The sequence below is a fragment of the Mytilus trossulus genome, chromosome 1 (genome assembly GCF_036588685.1).
Source record: "Mytilus trossulus isolate FHL-02 chromosome 1, PNRI_Mtr1.1.1.hap1, whole genome shotgun sequence".
NCBI classification, from domain to species: Eukaryota; Metazoa; Mollusca; class Bivalvia; order Mytilida; family Mytilidae; genus Mytilus; species Mytilus trossulus.
This window is the reverse complement of record NC_086373.1, coordinates 41692392-41715572: the sequence shown is the minus strand read 5'-3', so window position 1 is coordinate 41715572 and position 23181 is coordinate 41692392. Positions and strand designations below refer to the sequence as shown.

Here is a 23181-nt window from a genome sequence, read left to right as displayed (position 1 = left end):
TCCTAATTTTACCCTACTGATTTGTTGGGCCCCCCTTACAATTTCACTAAAGGTTCAAGTCAGATACGATTTTACTCGAATTTACACATTATTTGTCGGCGATTTTCTGTATAAAACTAGCGGTTGAACCAAATGAACGTCGCTGTCATGAATAATTATGCAAAACAAAAGTTTTGAGATCGTTTTTTAGGAGACTTGTAAAAAGATTTGCAAAGTTTTTTTTTTATTTCCTCTAAAGTCGGGCATGTCGAGCGTAGCTATTTACCAAGTCGAAAGTCCGACTGCAAAAGTGGAAGGTCGCAGACCTCGGACAACCGCTAATTTGAACCCCTGCCACCAAATTGAAAAGATACAAAAATGTCGTCTAATAAGTTAAAATTGCCGCCAACAGCATGAACATGATGAACAGTGGAACTTATTTTAAGACTACTGACGCAGTTGACGACGAACAATATTCCTACGACTTTTGCCATTTTGGAAATCTTAACTACTCGTCTTTAGAGATTTTCGGCGATTAAACATTTCATACATTTGTTCTTTGACAGCTTAGCCAAAATCTCAGGGGATAATAAACTACATAAAGATTCCTAATGTGCCCTTCTTCCTATGTGCAACTTCAAAACTTTGGGATAAATCGACGATCATTTAAGGTTTTTCTGGTCATATTTTTTGTAATCAAGAATTAAAAGTATGAAAAAGCTGTCCAATTAGTTATAAATAACATAACATGATCATGCTAGATAATAACAATCATTATGGCACATATTTCAGCATTTAATTGGGTAGAACACAAGGGTGCTCGCATAAGACAGCTTAGCTGCCTAAAAATGTACCATGCATACATAATAATTATAGACTTTCTGCATACTGCTCTATTGTTGTCATTAATAGTATATATATGTATGTATATTTGACTTATAGATAAATCTACGACACGATCAGTTTGGAGTAAAATAGAAATTAAAAGGGAAGGGCAGCGACCACTCGGTTTATGTATTACAAAAACAGTATTTAGATCCTAAACACCTATCTAAACACTTTTTCTGTGTACGTTTTGAAACGCGTTTAGCATCTAAACATGTTTAGATTTTAACAAGTGTTTAGATGTTATATGTTTAGAAATATATTGTGTTTAGACCTTCCAACGGTAAACCTACTAGTACTTTGATTTCACAGGAACTACTTGTGTGGTACAGCACTACAGGTTGATTAGTCCACACTGTATTGTAGAATATATAATACACGTGAATATTTCTGCTTTCATGTTCTTGCAATGATTTTTACCATCATAAAACATTTTGACTTGTCTATATAGTATATTAAAGCTGGAAAACTTCAGTAATGATAATAATAATATTAACAATAATAGGTTTACATATTTTATTTTTCCTGGAGACCAAAGAAAAGTTTGTAAACAATACGACCAAGTTCAGTAAAGTCTGTAAACAATTGGACCAAGTTTTGAAAAGTCTGTAAACAATTAGACAAAGTTTAATCCTCCATTATTTATAAAGGAAAAGCCTGTACCAAGTCAGGAATATGACTTTTTTTCCCGTTCCTTTTGATTGTTTATGTAGTCAAGTGTTTGATTTTTTTAACGTTTTATGGACCTTCCACCTTTTATACAACTTAGAGTCTGGTTCTTTTGTTTTTTTCTGATCCAGTCTTAGTTAAACATAACATACAATCTATTCAAATTAGTTCAATAATTTATTTTTCTAAGTCTCACTAAAGCAAACAAAAAATACAATTATAAAATTTTATGATTTTTATCCTCAACAAATAGAAATTGTTAGTCCATCTCCTATCATACAGGAATTTTTCATTGCGGAACAATCTTCTTTTGAATGATAAAGGCTCTTGGTGTGCAGTTTCTTTTCAGTTGTCAGGTGAACTTTTGTATCCTGAAATGAAAAAATTAAACCTTCATGTACAATTGTATGCAACAGTCACTTATTCTTAGATCATGTTTATTAAAAAACATTAAACAAGCTTCTTGAAAAAGATTTTTACAAAAGAAAAATACAAATTGTAGTTAAAAAGACAATACTTTTCACCTTGTACAAATGTATACATCAAAAGACAAATAAATCAAAGGGAACAATATATAGAGCAAACAAGCATGCAAGTTTTTTTTTATATTATAAAACAAAATCCTTGATTTCTGAGAACTGCAGCCTGTTTTTCCTATTCTATCCTAATAGTAATATTATGAATATTTTTTTTTTAAATTGACCATTTTTTACCTATTCAACAGGATAAATATAAGAGAATGATTTAACCTCCATTTTTCAAAACTAAATTATTATCCTGGTACCCTTGATAACTATTTCAATCATATTATAGTTCTGTTGGCAACTTAATAATATACTCTAATATTTTTACTTACATCTGCTCTTGAAATTAAGTCATCCTTTCCTCTCTTCCTAATCTGTTCTTCAATTTGATCTATGGTATGGATTTATTCTAGCTCTTAAAATTTCATTCCCACTTCAGTGTCACAGTCCTATAAATGCATACATACAAATAATTATAATAGGTTTAAATAAAAAAGAACAACTTGACACTTTATTTTTGACATTGGAGTTTGAATTTCAGTTTATTTTCAACTTTTTAGCCATGACGTGGTCAGTTTATTTTCAAGTAATGAGTTTGAATGTCCTTTTGGTATTCTTTGTTTTTCTTTGACAAGGTGAAGTGAAACTATAATTTCAGTCTGAGACTACTATAACATGTGTTATAGTAGTCCTATAACATGTGTTATAGTAGTCTCAGTTTCAGTGTTACTTTGTGTAAAGGATGTTGCAGTATAAGCCATTGGGAAATTATTCCTTGCAAAGATAGAATACTTGAAACTATGCTTTTATGACATTGTGTAAAGCAGGGAACAGTATATCTAACATATATGTTCCTGTGTACAGTCACAGTTTAGACTATTCAATCTCATTTTAAATTTCCGAACTAGCTCATTCTTATTTTATGCTTGGTCCTTGCGACTGAGTATGTGTGTATATTATATGATTCATACCACAATAGTGGACTTGAAATAGCATAGGTTAACAGTTTAACGCACATATTCCTTTAATTAGTCTGTTAAATTATGGTTTGTGCCCCTCCCCCTTTTTACGAAATCTGGATATGGCTTACCTTCCGCTGCTAAAATAACTGTTAAGATGGCTTTTGATTCCGTCAATATTCTAATATGAAGTTCTGTATCTGTTGCATCGTCAAAAGATATATATATATGCTTGATAGATATGATCCATTGTTTTAAATGTTGTTTGTCTTTGGCGGGTCCGAAGGCGTCCGTATCAAATTACAACGATAGATAACTCTGTTCGTTAATTAATATAAGACCACATTCGGACAAGGTGTCATACCACCAATTACTCCTTCAAATTTAGAACGTATGTGAAAATAGGTCTACTCGGACAAAAAATAGTGCATTTGATGTCATCGTTCACCTAAACTAACCAACAAATTTACAGAAATGAAACTTTTGTCAAAAGAGAAATATATTAAGACCATTTTGAGCCAAAATTTACCTGTCAATGAGTTTTCATTAAAAATTGAGGATTAATGCGCTCCATAGTATACTAATTTAAGATTTCCGAAAACCAGGGGTTATTTTTAGGGGTACCTCCTTTCGGAAGCTCTCTTCTTTCTTATATGATTTTGAATGTATGCTGAAATTTTGCATGCAGAAAGGTGACATCTGTACGATTCAGGATATACCTAGTTTCTATGAAGTTAAACTTAAGGTAAAATATTTAGAAAGCTGTGAAATTTGCAAAATTTGGTTGAACAGATAGGGACTTTTAATTGGTGGTATGACACCACAACGACTCCGGAAATTAGAGAAATACACTCACATACTATAAAAGATTTTTTTATATAATATGTCTCTGGTATAAACAGTTAATTGCTTAACTTATAAGAAAATAATTGAAAGTAATTGTATAATCTTACAACACAAAAAAGGGAAACTCATTTGGGGAAGATGATATGATTTGTTCTCATTAAGAAAGAAGCTCCGCATACGTTGGACTGAAGTTTGAAAATAATGTTAATTTCAAGACATCTAAGATATCATAGTTTCACAGAATATGTTTGAATATGTAGAAACATCGCAACTTGAGGTGAAACCAGTACTGAAATATTATAAAGTGTTTAGGTGTTTAGGAAAGTGTTTCAGAAGTGTTTAGATGCCATTTAATGTTTAGCTTAATGATATCATTCACTGATAATAACCCTGCAACACGTTTAAATTCTAAACACGTTTAGGGTTTTATGTGTTTAGATAAATATCCGTTTAGATGGGATTCATCCTAAACGCTTTCCTAAACACGTTTAGACCTAAACATGTTTTAGATCCGTTTAACATCTAAACGCTGTTTTTACAGTGTAAGGGATCATAGTTCAGTATTTCACTGCTATTTGAACTTTAATGACTAATCGTACGTTATATAAATGCAACTCTGATCAACACTGTGACAGGTTCAAGAATATTGGACATTTCCTAGAGATAACCATGATAACCTAAGTTGTTAAAGAATTTTTTATAAAAACTCTAATAGTTTTAAATTGCTCACCGAGATATAATTTTATTATGACACATGATATCTCGTATGTGTATTTAAATTAAGTCTTCCTAATTTTGGTAAATTGACATAACATTGGTTTTGAATGTATATATCCTATTGTTATTTTTTTTTATCGAAATATATCATGGCCACGGTATATCAAATTCATAAACAAAATACGTCATTTTGATACATTTTTCTGTATCAAATCTCTAAAAAATCGATAGAACTTTCATCAACAATTACCTATTTTTATTTCCAAATAATGAAAGTGGTCAAGGCTTAAACTATTTAATAAAGTCAACCTTTCTATAAATGTCGATCCATGTGTATACTGTACATGCAACATCTGTCGAACGGAGGTTCAAAATCCAGTTGACAACTGAAAACATTGATAAAAAATATTTGTTTCTTGATGATTAGATTGTTTCATCATTTTTCAATCTTATCTGCTATGGACAAAATAACTGCGACGCAAAATGGAATTTTTATGATTTTCGGTTTTATTTCTTAGACGTTCCATAGGTATAAAATTTGTGGTTATCGGCCTTTGATACCAATAGAAGGACAAGTTGTGAACTCGTTCGAAAAATTGCTAATTATATCAATCTCTACATGAAACAAGTAAATGTGTAAGTCAATAATGTTAAGATATTATATTATTTCTATCGGTGTCAATATAGACACCCAGGCTATAATTAAAGCAAGAATACTCAATAAATGTCATAAATATGCGTGTTACCTGGGATATGTCGTGGCCACAGGTATTTGGGGAATGGACCCCCCTTTTTTTTGGACCTCACTAAAATAAAATTTTGGTGTTTTTTTATTCATTTACAATTTTCTACAATGTATAAACATATATCAAGTCTCAACAATCCATTGCTAGTCGATTACAATAATTTTTTTACTATCCATACGAGTCCCAAGTGAAAAAAGAAGAAGGTAATTACCTTCGATGAATGACCTACTTTCACTTTGGAGGATCAGGTCAGGAAATCGATAAAAAAATCATATAAAAACTCACTTACTTTTCATATAAATTACATCCCTAGATTCCTGAGACATTTTTCTCCACGTTTAAATAGGTCACATGGTGATCTGCGGAGGTTTTGTGTCTTGTTTTCTGAGTTTGTTCTACAATTGTCGTCCGTTTGAACCTCGATTCACGGAAGTGAAAATACAGCGACATCTGTGTGGTCTTTTGCTATGTTGAAATAACTCCGTATGACTAAACTGTTCCCTTTTTTTGTTTACCAGTTTTATAGATGGGTTCCGAATGCAATGTAGCTATAAGAAAAGGTAAGAGATATTCGAAAAAAGTAGTTTTGCCGGTCTTTTACAAATTAAAGAAAAAACAGTTAACAGGGAACAGTTTAGTCAAACGGAGTTATTTCAACATAGCAAAAGACCACACAGATGTCGCTGTATTTTCACTTCCGTGAATTGAGGTTCAAACGGACGACAATTGTAGAACAAACTCAGAAAACAACACAAAACCTCCGCAGATCACCATGTGACCTATTTAAACGTGGAGAAAAATGTCTCAGGAATCTAGGGATGTAATTTATATGAAAAGTAAGTGAGTTTTTATATGATTTTTTTATCGATTTCCTGACCTGATCCTCCAAAGTGAAAGTAGGTCATTCATCAAAGGTAATTACCTTCTTCTTTTTTCACTTGGGGCTCGTATGGATAGTAAAAAATTATTGTAATCGACTAGCAATGGATTGTTGAGACTTGATATATGTTTATACATTGTAGAAGATTGTAAATGAATAAAAAAACCGCCAAAATTTTATTTTAGTGAGGTCCAAAAAAGAAGGGGGTCCATTCCCCAAATACCTGTGGTCGTGGCTCTTTTATATAAATGTATGGAACGCAAGGGCGGTACAATAAAAGTAAAAATACATACAAATTGTCGATAATACAGATCAGCGATATCGGAATCACTAGTCCTATCTATGTTTTAATATGTTTGCATATTGCATATATATATATATATATATAACTCGTCTAAACATCAACCCAACAATGTTAGATCTGTAAATTTGCTTTCGCAAATTTTTTGTTCATTCGAACCCATGCTACTGACATTATACAAAATATAGCTATGTTACTCTATTTATGAAATAAACGCAGGCAGTTGCAGTTTATATTTGTATACACGTTTATTCTGTTTATCTGTTTTAACTGCAGTTAAAATGATATTTTTTCGTGTTTTCAGATATCTACATTTATGTGATACATGACCAGTCTGTAAGACGTACACGCCAATTAAAAAAAAATCACTCTTCAGAATGGATACGGGTGAAAAAACTTACACATGTGATGTCTGTGGTATAGATGTCAGTAACTTCAGATCTCATACGATACATACAAGGACCCATACTGCTGATAAACCTTACACATGTGATGTGTGTGTTAAAGGATTTAGTGACAAAAAAGGCTTCCTTCAACACATGATTATTCATAGTGTTGATAAACAGGATAAACCTTATAAATGTGATGTGTGTGGTAAAAGTTTTAGGTTCGATAAAACCTTAACAAAACACACACAAACTCATACTGGTAATAAGCTTTATACATGTGATGTATGTGGTCAAGGGTTTACTAACTCCAGAAACTGTACAAAACATAAAAGAAATCATACTGATGAAAAACGTAACACAACATGTGAATTATGTGGTCAAAGGTTTAATCACAAAAGTAACTTGATAAGACACATGAGAATTCACACAGGTGATAAGCGTGAAAAACCTTACACATGTGATTTTTGTGGTAAAGGATTTGGTTACTATAAATCATATAAGAAACATACAAAAACTCATACTAGTGTAAAACCTTTCATATGTGATGTATGTGGTAAAGGGTTCAATATCTGCAGTTCCTTAACGGCACACACAAGAATGCATACCGGTGAAAAACCTTACACATGTGATGTTTGTGGTAAACATTTTGGTAGAAAAAGTGACTGCAATAAACACATGACAATTCATACTGGTTATAAATATAATAAACGTTACACATGTGATATATGTGGTAGAGAATTTGACAACAACAGTGATTTCCACAAACACATGCGAACTCATACTGGTGACGAATTTTACAAATGTGATGTATGTGAAAAAGGGTTTAGTGACATCACTTCCCATAATAGACACATGAAAACTCATACTGATGAAAATCTGAATACCAGAGAAGCGTGTGATAAAGGATTAAGCGACAAATGTAACTTTGATACACACACGAAAATTCAAACTTGTGATAAACCTTACCAATGCGATGTGTGTGGTAAAGAGTTTGGCAACAATAGTTCTTTTCTTAGACACATGAGAACTCATACAGGAGATAAGCCTTACAAATGCGATGTATGTGGTAAGGAGTTTGGCAAGAACAGTTCATGTCTTAGACACATGAGAACTCATACTGGTGAGCAACACAGACCTTACATTTGTGATGCATGTGGTAAAGGGTTTAAATCAAATCAGGATTTAATCACACACATTAGAATACATACAGGTGAAACACCTTACAAATGTGATGTATGTGGTAAAGGTTTTAGAAGTATCAGATCCCTTCATATACACATGATAACTCATACAGATGAAAAACCTTACACATGTGATGTATGTGGAAAAGGGTTTAGGGACAAGAGCACCGTCCGTATACACATGAAAACTCAAAGTTGTACTCATAATACTCTAACAAATGAGAAACCTTATAAATGTAGTGTTTGTGGGAAAGAGTTTAGCCTCAATAGTACCTGTCTTTTACACATGAAACTGACTCATGCAGGTGAATATCTTACCAATGCTGTGTATGTGGTAGACAGTTTAGAGACACCAGACACTATAATAAACACATGATAACACATACTAGTGAAAACCTCGCACATGTGATGTATGTGGTAAACAGTTTAGTGACACCAGACTTCTATGATAGACACATGTGAACTCATACTTGTAAAAACCTTGCATACGTGTTGTATGTGGTAGACAATTAAGTGACACCTCGCACACGTAATGTATGTGGTAAACACAAGAAACTATATGAAAGACACATGAGAACTCATACTAGAGAAAACAACCTCGCATATGTGTTGTATGTGATAAATAGTTTAGTGACACCAGACTACCAGACTAAACACATGGAAACTCATACTTACACAATACCCAGCAACATTTTCTCAACAATTCAACGAACAAATTATTATCGTGTTTCAAAATAAACTAAAGATGTTCTACACAAAGATAACTGAATATTTAGAATGTTATAAAAAAAAAATCTGGTATAATTGCTAATTAGAATAAATGACACAGAAATTAACAACTATAGGTCCCGCCAAACATGCCAAATTTGAAGCAACGTTTTTGAATTTTATGTTCCAATTTCATTAAGTAATGGATTTGCTCTTCGCGCTACCAGTAAATTGCTACCAAAGGTACCATGATTATTATTTAATACAACAGACGCACGTTTCGTCTAGATAAGACTCATCAGTGACGCTCTGATTAAAATAGTTCGATTTTGCAATTACTTAAGATTTTGCACTAACTTAAAAAAAAACATTGTTGTCTACAGTGGTCACTGTTGATTTTTTTATGATGAAACCAAGGACCTTTTTGTATAAAAGAAGACAAAACCTACGACCAATCAAACGTTACAACACAATTGATTACCGGTAAAAAGAAATACAGATTAGTTGAGGCAATCATTGAACTACAATTCTAAACAAACAATGTTTAATAACAAAAATTTACACTAACACACACGAAAGGCATACACTGTCACCCAGCTAATATTCGGATGACCTCAAATGTGAAGGAAATGGTAAGCATATCCTGCTTTGCATTAAAGTAATACACGAACGTTTGCAACTTTTCTGTGTTTAGACGTCGTGTTTCAGACATGTAAATATCCATTTATTCCAGTTTTTTGAAAGATTAGAACTTGTTCTAAATCTTTACTTAGGCACCGCCCACCCTAACAACAGGACAGGTTAGCTACTGTTAATAAATGTATTCACACTAAAATATAGTTCCCTATAGTTCTCATGTATGTGCACATAATACACAAATAAACTGAAAAAACTGGGTATATTATTGGAGCAGTTCATTCAAGAATGTATGTCATTATGTGTGTTGATGTGCAGGCTTTTTTAAAAACATTTTGATTAGGTAAGTGGGTATTGATTCAACTAGTATGATTGACCACTGTCATTATCACTAAACAATCAGAGACAAGGTGGACTTTTAATTACAATGCCCCACCTCCTAAAATGCCAATCAAATTGACCACATTACCTATCTACATCAGTCTTACATAATTGTAGACCACTCCAATATGCATCTAATTCTTAATACACAAGTATTTAAAATCATAATTGATTACACAAATGTGTGTATTATTTCTTTGATATTTATAAGGATGATAGATTTATTTATTGCCAATTACTTTTGATCTACATTACATAAAGTAATTCTGTAAATTATATCTGAAAGATAAATGATTAATGGATTAGCAAGATCTTAAAAAAATGAAATATGAATATAAATATGAATATTTAAAAGGTATTCAAGTATGGCCTATAATGTACTTGATAAATTTCCAATAATCATCTGTAATTAATCAACAATTTAGATTAGTTCACTAGTTTATCAGGAATTGGCTTGAAACAGTTTTAAAATTTATAAACTTTTAATTATAAAAAAACATTGTTTATTAGTTTATTTCCCATCAATCATTATGTCTATTTTAGTCATTTTAATTTTTATTAGAAGTAAATATATATTTTTGCAATCAAGAAAGAATCCACATTTCAATAACATTAGTTTTTTAATTAGTTTACGTTGAAAAATAGAATTGAAAATGCCCTGTGTTGAAAAATACATTAAAATTTGATCAAAAGGCACTCTAAAACTTTTAATTTTCAATGCCATATAACCTCTGTTTCAACTTACAAAATGCCCCAAAACAACATTTTTTAGATTATTTTTGTTGGCACTTTAAAGCTTTTAGCTGTTGGTCTAAATTTATGTCTTACAAGGCTATTTGGTAACATTTACTAGAAGAATTTTTGCATTTTTTGTTTTTTTGAAACATGTTCAGAACCTGCAACATAATTTTGATTAGATATAAACTGCAGTTTAAATAAAATTGTGCAAATTTAGAGACCCATATAATTTAATTTGAGCACCTTTATTCACATACTGGAAAAGCAAGTTTCCTTCTAAAGACCTGCTGTAAATGCAATTTTCAGCAATAGTGTTTTATAAATGTTCATTTTTCCCCACCATACCTGAATATGAAATAATTCAAACTACTGTTCTAATCTTTCCATGAGTGATATCCATCACTTTGATTGATGACAAGTCATAAAAAATGGGCCGGCGCCATTGAGTGTTTGGAAGATGCAAGTTTGCTGTTCATCTGTTATCTTCTGGATGATTTTAATCCAATCATATTTTAGTTCGAATAAATCTGTCCATGAAGTAAGTGAGCTTAGTAATGTCCTTGTTCACCAATGTTCCTTATCAAAGGAATCCAGGTTTGAATAAAAAAAAAGCGGTCACATATGTGTTTCTCTTCTAGGAAACATATACTATATCAGTAGTATATTTTAGCTTTAAAACCTAAGTAGTGGTATATAAAACTCTCATACGGATTCCGTATGCACTAGACCTTCTTAGCATGCCGTAATGATTAAAATCAAAAGTGTGTATGGCAACACAAATTGCACAGTGAGGGTTACAAATATTTCGAATTTTACTAATGTTTCCCTATACATAATACTTTGCCATTACTGAGTGCTTGTATTATAATACAACTTATAAGTTTGACCTCTCTGAATGCTGTCTGTCGGAATGTCTGATGTTTACATGAGTCTTTGTAAACGAAACGCATGCCTTATTTTGTTTACAAAGGAGTAGGTCCGATAAGGACCAATTTTTGCCTCAAACCACAGGTTCATCTGATGAAAGATTATTCAGTCGATTTAATTAGTTTCATTGAAAGATTTAAACTGATAAAAAAGTCATTTAAGACCAAAAAAAAAATCAAAAAAAATATGAATCAAAATATTTTGATATCTTACAACCCAGTCAGCAGACTAACAGTGGGCCAACGTTGGCAAATGGTCGGCCCGTTGGTCGACCGTTGGTGTTGGCTTTACAACATTGGCCCAACGTTGGCAAATTGTCGGTCCGTTGGTCGCAAGTTTATGTTGGCTGCACAACATTGGCTCAACGTTGGCAAATTGTAGGTCCGTTGGTCGCAATTTTATGTTGGCTGCACAACATTGGCCCAACGTTGGCAAATTGTCGGTACATTGGTCGCACGTTGGTGTCGGCTGCACAACATTGGCCCAACGTTGGTCTGTTGTTGTAAATTCATATTATTATCTCATGTTGGTTATAAATAATCGGGCAAATGTTGGCATTATGTTAGTAGCAACATAGGGCCGATATGAAATTTTGTTAATGGAATTGATCATATAATATTTTACGCTTTATTTCTCTTGGGATGCGGATAATTTCAATTGCAGCAGGCTTTATGAAAAGTTAATGTTATGCTGAAAGTGTTTATCAACTGAAAATACATTTACAACTCTATGTTGGGCCATTGCTGGCCCAACGTTGCGTGATCATATATAATACTCTATATATAAGTCAGGCAAAATTTATACTGGAATATCATTACTGTAATAAAAAAAAATGTATATCGTAAACATAGATTGCCTGGTTAAAAATTAAAAATTATTGCAATTATTTATAATAACTTTATTCATTAAACTTTGTGAAACATAATAATAGCAATTATATGCAGAGTGATATTTGATACAGCCAGTCTGTTAATCAAGCCCATTCTGATAAGGTTGACCATGTGTTCGACAAATTTCAAAGATAGTTGCTATGGTAATTAAGTTTATAGGAAATCTGAATGTAATGGGATGGTCACTTTTGTGATTATTTCCTGTTGTGTATTTGTAAGAAATCAGTGATACGAAGAAAACAAAAAGAGAAAATCATGTCATCTGGGATTCAAAGAGAAAGATAGTAACATGTAAGTTATAACTTTAAAAAATCTGATAAATATACGATTTAGAATGACAAATACAATATGATTTTTTAATCTGAGGGATGTTGTTAAAAATCAAAACATATATTAATTTCTATCATTTTATAATGCTGATCTTGAAGTTTATACGTTTCGGGCGAAATATTTTCTAAATTTTAAATCATTTCAATCCTATTAATTATCATGAAATATTTGCCACTGAACATAAGTATCTTCAAATAAATGGTAAACTTATATCAATCTTTAACCACAACATGTATGATCATTACTGAAGTTAATGGAATAAAATTGTCTTAAGATGTACCTTATTCCGTAATGTTTCAAAAATGTGGTATAATGATTGCTACTTCATTGAAATATAAATGAATTTGTTAGTTTTATTGTATTTCTAAATCGCATGCAAACAGATACGATATATTTGTGAAACCTGATCATATACACACTTAAATGTGTAACAGTGTTTTTATATATCAAATATATAACTGTTCATTAATACACATCTGAATTATTCTTTATATATCATGTATATTACGAATATACAAAGTATGATACCGAATTCTGAAATAATAGTAAATAAGGGTTTGTTATACCCACAAATCCGTCTAATACTAATGAATTTCTGACCATTAGACAAATAACCAATATACAAAAATGGTTATTTAAGATTTAATTTGTATTAAATAGTATTTAAACTATTTAGAATATACATTAATTTATATTACATATCTAGAAGGGAGATTACGCACGCATGCATTAGACAAATACGCAATTCAAGTTTACTTATAACTTTATTACAGATTCGGTTAGAAAAAAAACATAGCTGCAAAGAGTCTTCGGATTAGGAGATGGATGATGCAGCTAAAGATTGGCGGCGCTTAAGCCTTGACAGAGAAGGTGTCAAGAAACAGAGAAGGGAAAAACGAATAACATATATAAATTATAATGACACTGTTGAAGTTCAAATTGAGGATGACACTACTCGTGGTGACGACCAATGATATCAAATTTAAAATAAATAATGTTTCATCTTCTGAATTATTTAATTTTCATTCTGGATCTGGAAACAATACAACTAAAATTACATCTCCGAAAAAAAACTATTTGTATGATCGCCTAACCATAAGCCATACGTCATTTGTTCTGTTAAAGAAATAAATGAAATTGATATGAAAAAAGAAGATGTGGTATGATTGCTAATGAGACAACTCTTTACAAGACAGCAAATGACACAGAGTTTATCTGGTCGATCCATCAAACATTGCCAAAGAAATATCTTGGCGTCACACAATAAATAAAATTAAAGAGGCAAAGTTCATGAAAAAAACAAGGACAGTAACAACAATGGGTTATACAAAAATACAGAAATGCTACCTTAAACTTTGGCAGTTTGGAACACAATTAAAAAAGATCAAAGTTCTCCGGAGTATTTATCATATACAGCCCCTCATGCAGCATCCATTGTAATTTGGTTGAAACAATAGACCAACGTATTGCCAACATAAAAATGAGAAATACCTACCTTGGACCAACATAGTGCCAACATAAGAGAAGATATTTCTACGTTGGTCCAACGTTGTGCCAACATGGATTTCGTTTTTCATACAATGGGCCAACGTTGGCTCTATGTATTGCATATAACCGTACAACGTTGGGCCAACATGAAGCGATCATGTTGGGCCAACGTAGGCCCACTTTGCACTTATACGTTGGGCCAACGTTAAAATACAACGATGGGCCAATGCAATGATATACGTTGTGCCAATGTTGGGCCAACATACTCATGTTGTCTGGGAAAGGAATAACTTAAAGGTAGATATTACCATAGGGACACCCAAAATGCATAAGTCGATATCACACGACAACGACATAATAAACATGTCATATGACGGAAGGACAAACAAGTTTACAATACACTTCTTAGAAAAACTCAATTACTGAGCAACACGAATCCCACCAAAGACTTACACATTCTGATAAATTATGTGATATTCAAACATTGCCTTACAAATTAATCAAAACCTTAATTTGTCGAATAGAAACATTAAAACATTTCTTACTTTTTCTTTTCTTTAAATAAATATTTAAATAAATTCCGATTTATATGCACACAAAAATGAGTCAGAAATTGAGTTTATTGATTAATTTGTTTACTATTGTATATTTAAAATATCATCAATTCAATCTCACAAAAACAATATTTGCTGAGGGTAAAATTTGACGTATCTTTAAGTCCGTCAAGGCTTCAAGATACATTATTATGATCTGCAAATCTGAGGACTTACCTTGTTCTTAATCGATACATAATCTTCACAAATGGTAATGACCGTCTCATCTGGATGTTCAACAAAAATTGTCCTTTAGATTGTCAATAACTATGTGCGCTCTTAAAAAGGGTCGTTTGAATTACTGCGAAACCATTTACTCGCATAATGGTATTAACTATATCACCGTGTAGAACGCCACATGCGGAGTGTCGGCTATGTTCGACACGGGGTGGCAATTTCGAAGCGAAGAAAAATATCAAAATAAGTTCAAGTATCAAAAAAAAAAAAATTAATAATTCTTAGTACCATATAATGTGCTGCACGGAAGGAACTGAAACACAATCTATTTCCTGCGAGCAAAATCAGTAGTTTTCAGTGCTCTGTTTTCTCAAACATCTCGCCATAGTTTTCCATGTTGCAGATTTTGAGGCTTCATATGCAAATTTATGGATAAAAACTACTTTAGACGACTCTCACCCGCATCATTTATATAGAATTGAATTTCTATTGTTGAATCGTTCTCCTTTTTTCAATTGATTCTGTATGATTTCGAACCATCCATGAAAATCAATAAACTAGTGTTGCCATAACTTAGAGCTATAGAGATGAAGAAAAACAACTTCCCATTCATTCCTATGGAACACAGGTACAATAGAATCGCTATCTAATGATTTTTAAAATTGCTAGCCTATTCAATGGGGCTATGTAAAGGGTGGTTATATTACTATGGCTAAAAAGCTTAACAATTCAAAGATTTTAAAACATTTAGTTTATAATTATGACAATATCAATAATAATTTATGTCAACATAGAGGTGCTGATTACTGAACTAGGTAAGCAAATCTCTACTAGGAGTAGCATCGCCATGGTGTTTGTAAACTCATCTAACCTTTTGACAAGCTTATTAATAAAGGTAATCTTACCAGTGTTTCAATTATATCTTTGAATATAGTTATCATTGGCACAAATATCGAATTGGTCATCAGCAAATTAAAACATTAAACTTTTAACTTCTATTTTTCCTACCGCATGTTGATACTTTTTTTTTTGGCATTGCACAAGTCATGTACTCTTTGACTGTCCATCATGTTAAAGTACTCAATCCCTAAGATGTGACTCAGTTAATCTTAGTCTCTGATGCATTCTTTTTTTATCATTATTTGTTTTTAGCTATACTTTACTGCGATTACCCTGAAATTCTACTTTCGTGTTATATTAACCTGTTGATATAATTTGTACCGAATTATACTATTTACCGGACTTGTAATCACATAAGCACCACGACGGGTGCCACATGTGGAGCAGGATCTGCTTACCTTTCCGGAGTACCTGAGATCACCCCTAGTTTTTGGTGGGGTTCGTGTTGTTTATTCTTTAGTTTTCTTTGTTGTGTCATGTGTACTATTGTTTTTCTGTTAGTCTTTTTCATTTTTAGCCATGGCGTTGTCAGTTTGTATTAGATTTATGAGTTTGACTGTCCCTTTGGTATCTTTCGTCTCTCTTTTGTAATGCTTTTTTGTTATTTTATGTTTACTTATGTAAATACTTAGCTTTAATTCTGGTCTTTCTATTTTTGATATATACCAGCTTTGATACGTGTTTGGTATGACTACTGATTTTCTCTTCTGTTTTTATACGACCGCAAAATTTTCGTCGTATATTGCTATCACGTTGGCGTCGTCGTCGTCGTCGTTGTCGTCGTCGTCGTCGTCGTCGTCGTCCGAATACTTTTAGTTTTCGCACTCTAACTTTAGTAAAAGTGAATAGAAATCTATGAAATTTTAACACAAGGTTTATGACCATAAAAGGAAGGCTGGTATTGATTTTGGGAGTTTTGGTCCCAACATTTTAGGAATTAGGGGTCAAAAAGGGCCCAAATAAGCATTTTCTTGGTTTTCGCACTATAACTTTAGTTTAAATTAATAGAAATCTATGAAATTTTGACACAAGGTTTATAACCACAAAATAAAGGTTGGGATTGATTTTGGGAGTTTTATTTTCAACAGTTTAGGAATAAGGGGCCAAAAAAGGGCCCAAATAAGCATTATTCTTGGTTTTCGCACAATAACTTTAGTTAAAGTAAATAGAAATCTATGAAATTTAAACACAATGTTTATGACCACAAAAGGAAGGTTGGTATTGATTTTGGGAGTTTCGGTCCCAACAGTTTAGGAATTAAGGGGCCAAAAAGGGACCCAAATAAGCATTTTTCTTGGTTTTCGCACCATAGCGTTAGTATAAGTAAATAGAAATCTATGAAATTTAAACACAAGGTTTATGACTATAAAAGGAAGGTTGGTATTGATTTTGGAAGTTTTGGTCCCAACAGTTAAGGAAAAAGGGGCCCAAAGGGTCCAAAATTAAACTTTGTTTGATTTCATCAAAATTGAATAATTGGGGTTCTTTAATATGCCGAATCTAACTGTGTATGTAGATTCTTAATTTTTGGTCCCGTTTTCAAATTGGTCTACATTAAGGTCCAAAGGGTCCAAAATTAAACTTAGTTTGATTTTAACAAAAATTGAAACCTTGGGGTTCTTTGATATGCTGAATCTAAAAATGTACTTAGATTTTTGATTATTGGCCCAGTTTTCAAGTTGGCCCAAATCGGGGTCCAAAATTAAACATTGTTTGATTTCATCAAAAATTGAAAAATTGGGGTTCTTTGATATGCCAAATCTAACTGTGTATGTAGATTCTTAATTTTTGGTCCAGTTTTAAAATTGGTCTAAATTAAAGTGCAAAGGGTCCAAAATTAAACTAAGTTTGATTTTAACAAAAATTAAATTCTTAGGCCTCTTTGATATGCTGAATCTAAACATGTACTTAGATTTTTGATTATGGGCCCAGTTTTCAAGTTGGTCCAAATCAGGATCTAAAATTATTATATTAAGTATTGTGCAATAGCAAGTCTTTTCAATTGCACAGTATTGTGCAATGGCAAGAAATATCTAATTTCACAATATTGTGAAATAGCAATTTTTTTTTTAATTAAGAGTTATCTTTCTTTGTCCAGTATAGTAAGCAAGAAATATCTGCAAGAATTTTTTTTAATTGGAGTTATCTTTCTTTGTCCACAATCAACTTAATTCTTTGTTATATACAATATACAATGTATATTCACTTTTTACTACCAACTGATAAATTTAAATAATCTTTACCATTCAGTGATAACAAGCAGTTTTTTTTTACATCATGTATTTAAATGAGTAGTAATTGTTGCAAACTCCATTAGAATATTTTAATTGAAATCATAGTTTTGGAATAAGGGAAAGGGGGATGTGAATAAAAAATTGGGTTAAATTTTTCTCATTTGAAATTTCATAAATAAAAAGAAAATTTCTTCAAACATTTTTTTGAGAGGATTAATATTCAACAGCATAGTGAATTGCTCTAAGAGAAAACAAAAAATTTAAGTTCATTTGAATACATTCATTCTGTGTCAGAAACCTATGCTGTGTCAACTATTTAATCACAATCCAAATTTAGAGCGGAATCCAGCTTGAATGTTGTGTCCATACTTGCCCCAACCGTTCAGGGTTCAACCTCTGCGGTCGTATAAAGCTACGCCCTGCGGAGCATCTGGTTGTACAATAACAACAAAATTATTTATTTCGTAAACAATATGTTCCGTATTATATTACTGCATACCTTACACATCATGTTACAACAAGATTATTTTCATTTACCGGTGTACATGAAACATTTTGCCGGCATTTTGTCCGATGTTGTCTTGTCTTTCTGATATTGTTTAACATTCACTCCTTATTTGATATATTTATATGTGCATTGTGTCGTAGATAAAATTTATTCGTTTAGTATATAGTGTATGTTCACTTGTACAAATGTATGTGTTAAAATTTGATTCAGTTAAGCCTTTTCAATTGATATTTTATTGTGTGTCTCTCTATATTGTGATGTTACACTATTGTATAAGGTGAGGGTGACGGTTTGTACATGCTAAAATGTTGAAACCCGTTCATTTGCTTGCAATTGTCCTTAGTCAAGAGTTTAAAGCTCAGTGCTTGTCGTTTGTTGATTTGGTTTATGAATGTTACTCGTTTTTAATATAGAAATAAAAACCGTTGGTTTTCAGTTTTTATGGTTTTACACTGGTCATTATTGGTGCCATTTACATTTTGCTGTTCGGTGTGAGCCAATGCTCTCAATCAAAGATGATACTTTGATCTATAATGGTTTACTTTTACAAATTGTGAATTCGACGGCGAGTGATCTCATTGGTACTCAGTCTTCAGGATAATTTACAGTTTCGACATGATATTGACATGACACTGTCTCTTAATTTGTATCTTTATATAAAGCAGCTTTAAACACTTTACATTGCAGATTTTAACTATGAACTAGTAACTTCATTCCTAACATCTTCGACGTCTTAACTCATGGAAGTTTCGATTGTTATTTTACCAGGTAAATTAGTTTGTTTTACGTAAAAATAACATTGAATGTCTGCATGTTCTTATATAAAGCCAGGATAGTGTTAGCTATAAAAAAAATGTACGTATTGAATTACATAACCTGGCCAAATGTTTTCGTCACCTGCATTTTTTTTGCTTTTATTTCATATAAAAACACATTTTCGTTTAAAAATTTTCGAGAGCATTAATGGTTGGATTTTTATCTATCTATAATGCCTTAAAAGACGTAGAGTTGTTTAAAAGTATGTTTGTTAATTTTGTAGTAGTTTTGTCTTTAGTTGTTTTTGTTTTTTCCTGATTTAAACACATACAATAATTATTTATTGTTTAATTTGGTTGAATATATTGCGAATTTCTGAATAGAACATAAAATTTGTGTTTATCTTGTGAATGAAAATGATCCACCAAATAAAAAATAACCATATAAACAAAACAAAAACTGTGACAATTCTGCTTCTATTGGTACCAAGTTGCTTAAAATCAAACCAAAAGTGACCCCAAAATATTGTTTTGAAAAAATGTTGTTTTCTATACAATTCAATACTTAGTAAAAAAATTGATGTGACTTATAGCCACAAGTTCAAAGTGATATCAATGGAAATTACAAGCACATAAAGCAAGACACGGTTAAGAGTTTAGACATTTACGAATCCCCATGAAATGTCTGGTTCAAATATGTTTACAATTTAAGGAATGGAATCAATTATCCCACATTTTCATGATGATTGCGTTATAATAATTTCAACTGTTTATAAATATTTTATTATTTTTTAAAGGGTTTAAATGTAAAAAAGAACACCTTTTGTCAAGCTAGATGTAAAAACAAAATATTTGAACTATATGCAGATGCAAAGGATATTTTTCTTTACTTTGTAATTGGTTGTCATAACTTCCAGACACTCACGCACATCCATCAAAAGAATATTGTATTGTGCTGGTTGGCAGCTGTTTCCTTGAAATTTACGCTATGTATTATTTTTTTTTTCAATTTTTTAAATACATTTTCTATAAGAAGTATAACATCTATACAATAACAAAAATTGTTTTAAACATTTTATTTTATAAAAACAAATACTGTGAGTGTAAAGTCTGGATTTCAGTGATATGCTGTTCATGGTGTGTATCCATTAGACAGTCTTCTCCTACAAATCCTGTGACAGTTAACGGTGGCACAGTATCTGTTTGTTGGACAATCTCCATCAATAAAACAGTCATTTTTGCAATTAGTTTTTCCTCCTACCACTGACTGAGAAACGAACCCTGAACCTGAAGTACGTGCTGATCCACTACGTCTGGCAGAAACGGTGTCTAGTACAACACGCCCACCTCGTCCAGAACTGATTGCGTCAATAATATCTGCACCTGAATGACCAGTCACTCCATGGCCACTACCAATAGTTTCCAAATGTGAATTTCCAGACAGATCCACATTTCTAGCCAGACCAGATGAACCAATTCGGCTGCCAGAGGTGAAATGATCATCATCGTCAGATAAATCACGAGACAAACCAGTTGAAGAGCCTCTAATGATTCCAGATACAGAGTTCCTGCCTCGAACAGACGCCCCAGACAATCCTCTACCGGAAGATGACCCGTGTGTAATAAATTCACTGCCTATTGCATGAGATGTTCCAACTCCTCTTGATCCTGCTCGTCTATTTGCATCAATAACATCCAGTACAGAAAGAGATCCCTCACCACGACGCCTGTTTATGTTTCTTCCAACTGTGTTTTCGACCAGCAAAACCCTTTCCAGTCCATGTCTATCTAATGCATGTTTTTCCGTGGGTGCATAGACTGTAAAATAAATATATCTGACATTTTATATAACGTTCACAAATTAAGTAATGCAAAAACAACAAAAATGACAAAAATGTAAATTCAGTAAATAAACTTTATAAGTACTGAAATCGTAATTTTTTGAAGATTTATCGATAGTAAGGCATTCAGATGTTTGTATCTTAACACCCTTAACACTTCTATTAAAACAGCCTGTAAACTTGCAGAAGCACAAATTTGACAGTGTACTTACCGGCTACTGTCATTGTGGTCAATGCAATCAAAAAGAAAATGGTCTGGAATCTCAGCATCTTTAGAAATTCTGAAAAACAACAGAATTAATATAATATTTTACTGGGATTTTCATATATTTAAATAAAGAAAGAAATGTTGAGAAAAGTTTGCACACTTTTTGATTTACCATTCTTAATTAACTTGCGCTACATTGTTTCTTTCTAACATTTTCTTAATTTGCTTTAAATCACTGAAATTGCATTTTTTCAAATACAGAAAATAGAATAGACCACTTTCGAGTTCATCCGTCACCGGCAAAAACTCGTCAATTATACACGCCTTTATGACGTCATTTACCAGATAGAGGGGCTCGCATGTATCCCTGCACTATTTACGTTCATCAAGCGTCTTAGTGATCGTCTTTGTGCAGGATAAACTAGAAATAATGGTTGCTCTGTAGGTACTTACTGACATTTCCCTAATGAAAGCAGTGTTGATTGTCAATTTTGAGAATTCAATTTGCCGAATAATTCGTACAATATAGAATTATAGTTTTCCAACCACTCGCTCATCATTGGAAGGAAGTGACGACGCCCCTAAACGCACAAATGACGATGATAAAGGCGCGTATAATTGACGAGTTTTTTTCCGGTGACGGATGAACTCGAAAGTGGTCTATTGAATCATTTTTACCCTAAAAATATGTATTACTTGATTTATATCTTTTTCTTATTCTCAATGAAATATTTCTTGTTGATCTTTGTCAAAATAGCATAACTATTGTTGTGAATATTTATCATTCTTTTTCATAATAATTATGTATTTTTAAAATATGTCTTACCTTTGTTTAACTCAATTGGATTGATTTGTAATGAATATTGTTGTACTGCTGTATAAACGTTCTTTTATACCATTTCAAATAGTTTTTTAATAGTTGACATACACATAAGGAAATTTGTAAATAAACCGCAAATGATGAATTTGTTAATTATGGATCAAACTTTTAAATGTCACCTGCATTCTTCTATGCAGTTTTTGGATTATGCTTATTCATAAAAGCAACTGTACACAGGGTCATTGCGTTTTCTTACTTCTACTACACACATTTATCATAACGTTATGTAGTTATTATGAAATATTATTTTGACTTATCTTCAGTATGGTTAAATTTGCACGTTATAATTAATTTCGTTGTTATCAGAGACTTTTACTGTTTAAAAATTGTCCAAACGTTTTTTTATTGCCTCATGGTAGGGATTTTTTTTTATCTTCAAGTTGAAATTACTTAAAAAACACTGCTTGACATTTTGTTCGAATGGTTTTTTGAAACGCAGTACTCAATAGAACGTATCTGATTTAACAAAGTATGAGTTTATAGATATAGGAAGATGCTTACAAAAAGGACGAGATCCAGCCTCATTCAAAACCAAACAATTGAACAATTTTAAAAAATCAGTTCTCATGTACATGTATTTTGCATATCCCCTGTTCATCCTCTGTCATTATGAGTTATATGGTTCGCTACTGACCCCCTTACGGATCCAAAGAGGGTTAGTAAATTCAATAGGGGTGAGGCGGGCGGCCGTGTTCCCTATGGAGTTTATTCACCATCTATGGATCCGTAGGGGGTCAGTAGTTAACCGTATAACGAATTTATCGCACGCTGGACTTTTTTTGCTGCGTTTTGTTGAATAATTTACAATGAAACACAACAACATTAATAGATTACGTCACCATTAACGCGTCATGAACCCCTATGGAATTTACTAACCCCATACGTTCTCATACGTTAAACCAATCACAACT

At 32.1% G+C, this 23181-nt stretch overlaps 2 protein-coding genes and 1 long non-coding RNA gene across 3 annotated transcripts; 1 reads left to right on the top strand and 2 right to left on the bottom strand.

Moving 5' to 3' along the window:
* Nucleotides 1–1722: 1722 nt before the first annotated feature.
* On the bottom strand, nucleotides 1723–3358 carry LOC134708043 (uncharacterized). Its single transcript, XR_010105795.1, has 3 exons — nucleotides 3148–3358; nucleotides 2390–2506; nucleotides 1723–1904 (listed from the first exon to the last, which is right to left on the bottom strand). It is a non-coding gene; the product is annotated as an uncharacterized LOC134708043 (long non-coding RNA).
* A 1768-nt stretch (nucleotides 3359–5126) lies between these two features.
* Nucleotides 5127–8590, top strand: LOC134708038 (zinc finger protein 227-like). The gene is made up of 2 exons (XM_063568291.1): nucleotides 5127–5215; nucleotides 6811–8590. Exon 2 carries the CDS (start codon nucleotides 6884–6886, stop codon nucleotides 8450–8452), a length of 1569 nt encoding a protein of 522 aa, XP_063424361.1. The 5' UTR covers nucleotides 5127–5215; nucleotides 6811–6883; the 3' UTR covers nucleotides 8453–8590.
* An 11860-nt stretch (nucleotides 8591–20450) lies between these two features.
* On the bottom strand, nucleotides 20451–22317 carry LOC134708030 (uncharacterized). The gene is made up of 3 exons (XM_063568278.1): nucleotides 22217–22317; nucleotides 21395–21463; nucleotides 20451–21159 (listed from the first exon to the last, which is right to left on the bottom strand). The coding sequence occupies exons 2-3, from the start codon at nucleotides 21450–21452 to the stop codon at nucleotides 20474–20476; spliced, it is 744 nt and encodes a 247-aa protein (XP_063424348.1). The 5' UTR covers nucleotides 21453–21463; nucleotides 22217–22317; the 3' UTR covers nucleotides 20451–20473.
* Between the last annotated feature and the right edge of the window lie 864 nt (nucleotides 22318–23181).

Excerpts from the sequence above, each read along its gene's own strand:
- LOC134708038 (XM_063568291.1), top strand. The coding sequence starts at position 6,884 with ATGGATACGGGTGAAAAAACTTACACATGTGATGTCTGTGGTATAGAT.
- LOC134708030 (XM_063568278.1), bottom strand. The coding sequence starts at position 21,452 with ATGCTGAGATTCCAGACCATTTTCTTTTTGATTGCATTGACCACAATG. Across the intron at positions 21,160-21,394 it reads GACCACAATGACAGTAGCCG|TCTATGCACCCACGGAAAAA; the intron begins GTAAGTACACTG and ends TTTATTTTACAG.